General features: G+C 38.7%; 1 protein-coding gene across 1 annotated transcript; it reads left to right on the top strand.

The window, feature by feature from the left end:
* The first annotated feature begins 5,031 nt into the window (after positions 1–5,031).
* Positions 5,032–6,906, top strand: LOC127796838 (uncharacterized). The gene is made up of 2 exons (XM_052329242.1): positions 5,032–6,245; positions 6,654–6,906. Exons 1-2 carry the CDS (start codon positions 5,032–5,034, stop codon positions 6,904–6,906), a joined length of 1,467 nt encoding a protein of 488 aa, XP_052185202.1.
* The last annotated feature ends 2,278 nt before the right edge of the window (positions 6,907–9,184 follow it).

Below are 9,184 nucleotides of genomic sequence, written 5' to 3' on the forward strand. Positions count from 1 at the left end.
CACAGCCTTCTCATTCGAACCTAGAGGCAAACACACAAAAACCCAACTCCATTAACATTCGGCATTAACCCAATGCCCTCGATTTCGCCACATTGCAAAATCACCATCAACACTATTTCCAAACAACCCGACATAGGGTTTAATCCAACAATTAACTATTTTACATTAACTCGCTTAATGCAAATAACTGGGGAAGAAAATACTAATTTACCTCGACCCATTTGGAGAGAAATTAGAAAACGCCCACACCGGTGTTGCCTCACGAGCTGCCATTTGTGCCCAAGATCCCATTTTCGATCTTCTGACACGCTCTTCAACCCCCAATTTAATTTTCAGAACTTTCCCTACCTTTTCTGAAATTTTTCGGGATTTTCTCCTATTTTTCTTTTCCATTTTTCCAGATTTTCTTTATTTCTTTATTTTTTTTCCTTTTTCTCTTATTTTTCTCTTCTTCTCCGTGCCTCCCCTGCGCGCGCACTGTTCATGCTTCTTCAACCTCGCGCCTTCTTCGTTGCATCTTCTTCCCCGTGCGCGCACAGCACCTGCGCGCGCGGCCGCTCACTGCTGCAGCTGGCTTCGCCAGCCACCTCCAGCGCCGCCTCTCCCGACCGTTGCTTACCGCAATGCCACCGCTGCCATCTGCTGCCACCGGAACCGACCCCCTTCGTGCGCCTTTGCCGCTGCAATTGTCGGCCTCCCCTGCGCAACATGCTCCCATGGCTGACAGCACTGCCGCCATTGCTGGTCATGCTTCAACCCTCGGTCGCCGCCGCAAACCATCGTTGCAGCAGCACCGCGCGCGTCCCTACGCGCTGCCATGGCCGCTGCTGCCTCTGGCTCCCCTTGCCGATGCCGCCGGCCGCACCATGCCCGCCACCTCGAGCTGCCAAGGGCCGCCTCTGCCTCGGCCATGGCCGTCGCTGGCCGCTGCCCGACACCGCTCTAGCTTCATTCGTTGGCTTCAATGGCAGCTTCTCCCATGGCCGAACTCGGCCGACTCTCTCTTACTCTCTTTCGATCTCTATCTCGCACTCTCACTCGTGATCTCTCTCTCAATCGCTCGATCGCTCTCTTCCGAGTTCTCTGTTTTTGAATTCAAATTTAAATTTTTTGATAGCAGTGAACTCGCGGGTCTCCTATATATATATATATATTCACGCCCATATATATATCCATATATATAATTACATATATAAAGCTTTTAATCCCCTTATTTTATCAAAATTCCTCTTTAAGGAATATAAAATTACACTTGAGACTTTTAATAATAACACTTTGACCCTCCAAAGCTTAATTAAATTATTATCAAGCCACACCATATCTCGATTTATCAAAAATTAATAGCCGACCGTTACTCGGGAATACCGACCTCATCCCTGCGCCTGCACGGGACCTTTATTCGACCCGAAAACACTTAAGGGTTGCCTTACTCAGAAATTCGAACCACCCCTAGGGTCCCCTCAGCTTCCAGGAGGTCCTATCCGATTATTCGGTAATGGCACCCACTCGGGCTTATACGGAGTTTATTCCGAAAATTATTCCCGGTCGGAACGCTTTTAGCGCCATTATCTTCATCCCGAGATGCTCATCAATCTCTTGTCCTCTTCCCTGGACATCCAAGTCCCGAGGCACTCTCAGCCGCCAATTCGGCAAATTTCATTAATAAATTACTCGGATTTGACTTTTGGCGTTCCCGGACCACCCGAGGTCCTACCCAAAAATAATCAACATTATTTATTTTTAATAACATGTAATACCGGGTATTACAGCAATGCTCACATAAATGCTAGCACACGATATGTAGTGCTCCATATAAAGTCATGCTCAATGCTCATACCAAAATGTATGCACATAATCTCATAAAATAATGCTGATCATGTTATAATAATGCTGAACATGATATGATCTTCATCTATATATTAGAATACAAAGATTCAATGAACTATGATTTAGGGTATGGGTATGATTAACTTGTCATGTTCTGGCTTATGAATTCATTGTTGGAAGGTATTGAATACATTAATTGAATTAAACTTGAATTAGGACTCACTGGAAGCTAAATTGGATTTCTGGAAATGTCATCCGGATATCAGGAAGGATATTCGGATATGATGAAAGACATCCGGATATGAAGAAGGCTGATCCGGATACACTAACATTCAAAGCAAAAGCTATTCGGATATGCTGGGATGTATTGGGATATGAACTAGGACATTCGGATATGATTTTGGACCTCCGGATATCTCACTGATGCATTCAGATATAACTGGGGACTATTCGAATGAAAAATTCAACTTTTGAGGGAGGCATCCGGATATCAGGCGAGACATCTGGATATTATCTTGACCTTTTCGGATGTATAAACAAACCATTCGGATATCATACTTGAAGAACTTTAGATACATCCGGATACGATACAAGGTATCCGGATATTAGTAATAGAACTTGTAATCCAAAATGGATAAGGATTAATAGAACTTGCAATCCAAAATGGATAAGGATTACTGGAACTTGCAATCCAAAATGGATAGGATTACTGGAACTTGCAATCCAAAATGGATGAGGATTAATAGAACTTGCAATCCAAAATGGATAAGGATTACTGGAACTTGCAATCCAAAATGGATGAGGATTAATACAACTTGCAATCCAAAAGGGATAAGGATTTATAGAACTTGCAATCCAAAATGGATAAGGATTACTGAAACTTGCAATCCAAAATGGATGAGGATTAATAGAACTTGCAATCCAAAATGGATTAGGATTACTGGAACTTGCAATCCAAAATGGATAAGGATTAATAGAACTCGCAATCCAAAATGGATAAGGATTAACAGAGCTTGCTCATAACTTTACTGTTATACGCATATATATATATATACATCTCTACTTACTGATATAAAAATCTGAGAACTCAATGAAGAACTGGAATAATCTGAAATCAAAACTGATATGAACCTGTATTGGAAGGGATTACAGGAAGAATACTTGCCTGATAGAACTCTTTAATCGAACCCTGGAGCGATCCTGAAGACTCTAGCAAGCCTCTGCTATCTCTTGGCCTCTTAGTTCTTCACATGGCGTAAAGAAAAGCTAAGCTAATGGGCTCTATATATAGACATAAAGTCCTAGATCTCTTTCCTTTTATAACTTGGAATCCCTCTCCCAATTGAACTTGGAGACTCTCAAAACCTTCTCCTATTGGGACTAGGAGACTCTTAATCCAATTCCATCTCATACATGGATTCTCATTCTTCTTTAAATATATAGTCTCACTTAATTAATAATAATACAAACATTATTATTAAAACTCTCAAATAATAATAAAACTCCAAAATTACCTTCATGCCCTTACATTTAATTTCCACAAAATAAATGCCATTTAAATGCTATTTAAATACTATTATCTCAATTAAAAATCACTAGTTTGCCACCTTGGCAAATTCTTTAACTCCAAAATTAAAAAGAAATAAATGCTATTCTTTTCCTTCAAAATCTCTAAATTGCCACATTAAATAATTAATTGGCAAAATCGCTTAATCAAATACTTCAACAATTAATTAAATCATTCTTGAATAAATACTGAGCCCTCCAGTGGGTCATTACACGAATAGCCTTTGTTATATATCATCTATCATTCGAATGAGCCTCTGTCATTCGAATGAGCTTGCTATAGTCCATTTTTTTCATTCGAATGGGCTGCTGTTTCATTCGAATTGTTTCCTTATGCTTTCTCAATCATCCAAATAGTATCATATGGCATCCAAATGGCTTCCAATAAATTCTTAATGCAAGTCTTAAATTTAATATAAATATTCAATAATTCAAATATTGAATTTTTATGCCAAGATATGATAAAGATCCAATATGCCATGCTTATACTTAGAAATTTCAGAATATTTGTATCTCAATATGGCTGGTAAAAAAAAAATCATATACCATGTTTAGTAGTTAATTACGACATGATCAGCATTATTTTGTGAGATTATGTGCATACACATTTGTATGAGCATTTAGCATGACTTTATATGGAGCACTACATATCGTGTGCCAGTACTTATATGAGCATTGCATTATGCGCTCCAGGTGGCTTGTCCGCGGGGATCCCACTAGTATCAGTTTAGTTATATCTCAGTTATGAGTCGCTCGCCTGATGTCGACCAGGGGGCTAGGGGCATATTGCCCACAATATGTGTTTACAGTTTTTATGTTTGCAGGACTCATATCAGTCAGGTATGTATTACAGTTATGTGGGCCTACGTGCCAAAGTTGCATACCTGCATTTAGTTACAATTTATGTGCATTACATCTTATAAATGCCATCCAGTGATTATTATATCTCTCAGTACAAGTTCAGTAAGTATTTTTATCAGTATCGATATTCTTCGATTTAGCTTCAGTTATTCTTTTCAGTTTATTACTTGCCGAGCTTTGTAGCTCACCTTATACTCTTCACCATTCTAGGTCTTAGTGGGGGAGTACCAAATGTGGGGCCTAGCAGCAGTGTCTAGTAGTGTGTGTATGTGGAGCTGCTCAAGACTAAAGGTGTCTGGGAGTTTAATAGTTGGTGTCTTATCAGTTTAGGTTTATTTTATATCTCAGTTTAGGGATTTTCCCTTAGATGTAGTTTATGGTTTTCAGTTGATGTTGACTCAGAGTTTTATTTCAGTTGATTGAGATATTCAGTATTGGTATCGGAATTTAGTTTATTAGTCAGTTTTATTTTTATTTTCCCCGTAGCACCTCTTCTCGGGTAGTTCTAGGAGAGGGGGTGTTGCAAGGTTTGTTGAGATAAATGAGAGGATAGATAAAGTTGAATCTAGTTCACAAAGGGGGCAGCCACCCAGAGCTACTACTGTGCAATGAAGAGAGAGGCATCCACCTAGGTATAATTATGAAAATGACTATGGGGATGACCTAGATGATGATGATCATGCCTCTAATGTTAGTATAGGCCGATTTAGGCATGGGAATAGAGATAGAGGAGTTAGACATGGAGAAAGGATTGATAACAACTTGGATAACATTAAGATGCAGATTCCATCTTTCCAAGGCAAAAACGATCCAGAAGTTTATTTGGAGTGGGAGACAAAGGTTGAAATGGTGTTTGCTTGTCACAACTACTCTGAATTGAAAAAGGTAAAATTGGCCACCATCGAATTTACTGATTGTGCTATTATTTGGTGGGATCAACTTATTTTGAGTAGGAGACGGAATTGTGAAAGGCTCATTGAGACATGGGAAGAAATGAAGGCTATTATGAGGAGGCGATTCATTCCAAGTCACTACTATAGTGACTTATTTCAGAAGTTACAACGCCTTACTCAAGGTTCCAAAAGTGTTGAGGACTACCACAAGGAGATGGAAATAGCCATGATTCGAGCCAATGTGGAGGAGGACCGAGAAACTACCATGGCCAAGTTCCTTGTTGGGTTGAACTGTGATATTGCAGATGTGGTAGAATTACAACATTACGTTGAGTTAGATGACATGGTGCACATGGCCATTAAAATGGAGCGACAATTGAAGAGAAAGGGGTCCACACGAATTGGGAAAAATTTCGGCTCTTCAACATGGAAATCGAATTGGAGCAGAAAGGATGAAAAGCCTAATTTCAAACCTAAAGTTGAAACCTCCAACAGAAACAAAGATGAAGGAGCACCAAATAAGCTAAAATCTGATACTCTACCTCCTAAAAATAGAGATATCAAATGCTTTAAGTGTTTGGGGATAGGCTATATTGCATCTCAATGCCCAAACAAGAGAGTGATGATTTTGAAAGATGATGGTGATATTGAGACCGAAGATGAGATTGATAATAAGTATGATAATGAATCCATGCCACCTTTAGAGGATGCAAGTGGCATTGAGTACCCGGTTGATGGGGAGCTCTTGGTGGCAAGGAGAGCTCTTAGTGTGCAAGTCAAAACGGATGCAAAAGAGCAACGTGAGAACATTTTTCATACTAGATGCCATGTCAACGATAAAGTATGTAGCATGATTATTGATGAGGGGAGCTGTACTAATGTGGCCAGCACTAGCTTGGTTGAAAAATTGAATTTGATGACTTTGAAGCATCCTAGGCGGTATAAGCTACAATGGATGAATGATTATGGAGGATTTAAAGTAACTAAACAAGTGTTTGTTTCATTCTCAATTGGGAAGTATACAGATGAAGTTTTGTGTGATGTGGTGCCAATGCATGCCGGCCATATTCTTTTGAGGCGACCATTGCAGTTTGATAGGTGTGCAATTCACGATGGTTATACCAATAGATTCTCCTTTGTACTTAATGAAAGACCAATTACTCTTGTACCCCTATCCCCAAGACAAGTGTATGAAGATCGAGTGAGGTTAAAAAAAGAGAGTGATAAGAAAAATAAGAGTGAGAGTTCAAAAGTAAGAGAAACTTAAACAGAGAGAAAATGAGAGCAAAAAAGGAAAAGGAGTTTCGGGCAGTGAGGAAAGAAAAGAGAGAAAACAAGTGAACTTCTATGTAAGAGAGAGTGAGATAAAAAAGGCTTTGTTTCTAAATCAGCCTATGATTGTACTTTTGTACAAAGAGGCTTGTTTTAGTTCTAATGAACTTAACCTCCCTCTACCTAGTGTTGTTGTTTCTCTTTTCCAGGAATTTGATGATGTATTCCCTGAAGATCTACCTATTGGCTTACCACCAATAAGGGAATCGAGCATCACATTGATTTCATACCCAGAGCATCAATTCCAAATAGACTAGCCTATAGAAGCAATCCCGAGGAGACCAAGGAACTTCAAAGGCAGGTTAGTGAGCTCATGGAAAAGGGGTATGTGCGTGAGAGCATGAGTCCTTGTGCAGTTCCAATATTGCTTGTGCCTAAGAAAGATGGTTCATGGAGGATGTATGTGGATATCATCGGATTAGGATGAGAGACGGTGATGAATGGAAAACTGCATTTAAAACAAAATATGGATTCTATGAGTGGTTAGTTATGCCGTTTGGATTAACTAATGCAGCTAGTACATTCATGAGGCTAATGAACCATGTTTTGCGTGCTTTTATCGGTAAATTTGTGGTTGTCTACTTTGATGATATTTTGATTTATAACAAAAACTTAGATGAGCATTTTGAACATTTAAAACTTGTTTTAGATGTTTTAAGGAAAGAAAAGTTATTTGCTAACCTCAAAAAGTGCACCTTTTGCACAGATAGTCTTGTATTCCTTGGTTTTGTTGTTAGTGCTAGAGGAATTGAGGTAGATGAAGAAAAGGTTAAGGCAATCCAAGATTGGCCGAAACCTACAAGTATGGGGAATGTGAGAAGTTTCCATGGTTTGGCCAGCTTTTATAGGAGATTTGTGAAAGATTTTAGTAGCCTAGCCGCACCTTTGACTGAAGTTATTAAAAAGCATGTAGGTTCTAAGTGGGGTAATGAACAAGAAAAGGCATTTAGTTTGCTTAAGGAAAAACTAACTAATGCTCCTTTGCTTGCTTTACCTAACTTTGTTAAAACCTTTGAAATTGAATGTGATGCTTCAGGAATAGGTATTGGAGCTGTTCTAATGCAGGAAGGACGTCCCATTGCTTATTTTAGTGAGACGCTAAGTGGGGTAGCCTTAAATTACCCTACATATGATAAAGAGATGTATGCATTAATTAGGGCATTGGAAACTTGGAAGCACTATCTTTGGACAAAGGAGTTTGTGATTCATACGGATCATGAATCTCTGAAGCATATAAAGGGGAAACACAAGCTAAACAAGCGACATGCCAAGTGGGTGGAGTGCATTGAAACATTTCCTTATGTGATCAAATACAAGCAAGGTAAGGAAAATATTGTAGCTGATGCATTGTCTCGAAGGTACGCCTTACTCTCTATCTTAGATGCAAAAATATTAGGTTTTGATTACATTAAAAACTTGTATGTTGATGACTCTGATTTTGGTAATGTATTCAATGCATGTGAGAAAGTGGCGTTTGAAAAGTTCTTTAGGCATAATGGTTTTTTATTTAGAGAAAGTAAGTTATGTGTGCCTAAATGTTCTTTGCGTGAATTGCTTATTTGAGAAGCTCATGGTGGTGGCTTGATGGTGCATTTTGGTATAACTGCTGCTTCGCTCACCCTGCATTTATCACTTTTTATATTTTTCTTTCACTAAATCAGCTGATTTAGCAACTATTTATGTTCACAGATAGGATGAGGTGTTTAAACTCGCCAGTGCACGAGTGTGATTGTAGCAGAAAATTTATATGTAATTTTTTCGGGCAAGACCGGGTCGACTCACAGGAAGATTACTCATGGAAGGAGATAACCATACCAGTTCTTTTGATTAACGAAATAATAAAATGAGATCAAACCAAAATGTGATATGACTGTAATCTGGATATGGAGAGGTCTTGGGTCAAGACAGATCTGGTGCCAAACCCAATTGATTTACCATATAGCTTTCTATGATGTAACTAGGAGCTCAAATAGCTTGGGTTTTCAACCATTAAATGTACTACTGAGATGATGATAACTCTTTGTTCAAGCAACCTCCATACATGGCATGGAGACTCTATGTTAAGCAGCTATCATAAATCAGTGTATAAATAACGTTTTGACAAAATAATTGCTCGGGGCTTGGGTATGAGAACATTTCTAGGTCAAGTAACCCCCATACATGGCATGGAAACTTTAAGTTAGGCGTACGAACCAATCCAAGCCTGAGGTTTTCGTTAATAACATTTCCCAAACTACCTTTGCTTTAGTTACTTTGACATATGGAGTTCTGCTATATTGATTCACCAGTGGCTTTGGGCACTGTCTTTGCCTTAACCCAAGAATCAAATTAGCCACACATCTTCATAGGAAGTGCACGATTAAAACTAATCTCAACGGATGAATACGAAATTCACAAAGAAAATAAATTCGATCAAACGATAAGAATTAGATAAACTACTGCTGTATTGATTACTAAAATGAACTACAACTTGAAACAAAAATTAAAATGGACTTGTAATACAAAAGCTCAAAACTAGCAAGAACAACAAAAGTAACTGAAGTGCTATTCGTTTTAAAAATACAGACAAGAACTAAAGCGAAAGAAATAGACAGAATGAAAAGACTCTCTACTTTCCAATGATCTTCGTCTTTTTGTGTTTTTTTTTCTGAGTATCCTCTGTTCTCTCCAACTCTGATTCCAAAGAATGTTGGTTCCTTTTTAAG

This window comes from Diospyros lotus, chromosome 3 (assembly GCF_014633365.1).
Source record: "Diospyros lotus cultivar Yz01 chromosome 3, ASM1463336v1, whole genome shotgun sequence".
Taxonomy (NCBI): Eukaryota; Viridiplantae; Streptophyta; class Magnoliopsida; order Ericales; family Ebenaceae; genus Diospyros; species Diospyros lotus.

Coding starts and splice junctions, on each gene's coding strand:
- LOC127796838 (XM_052329242.1), top strand. CDS start 5,032: ATGCAGATTCCATCTTTCCAAGGCAAAAACGATCCAGAAGTTTATTTG. Junction 6,246..6,653: donor CGACCATTGCAGTTTGATAG/GTGTGCAATTCA, acceptor TATTCCCTGAAG/ATCTACCTATTGGCTTACCA.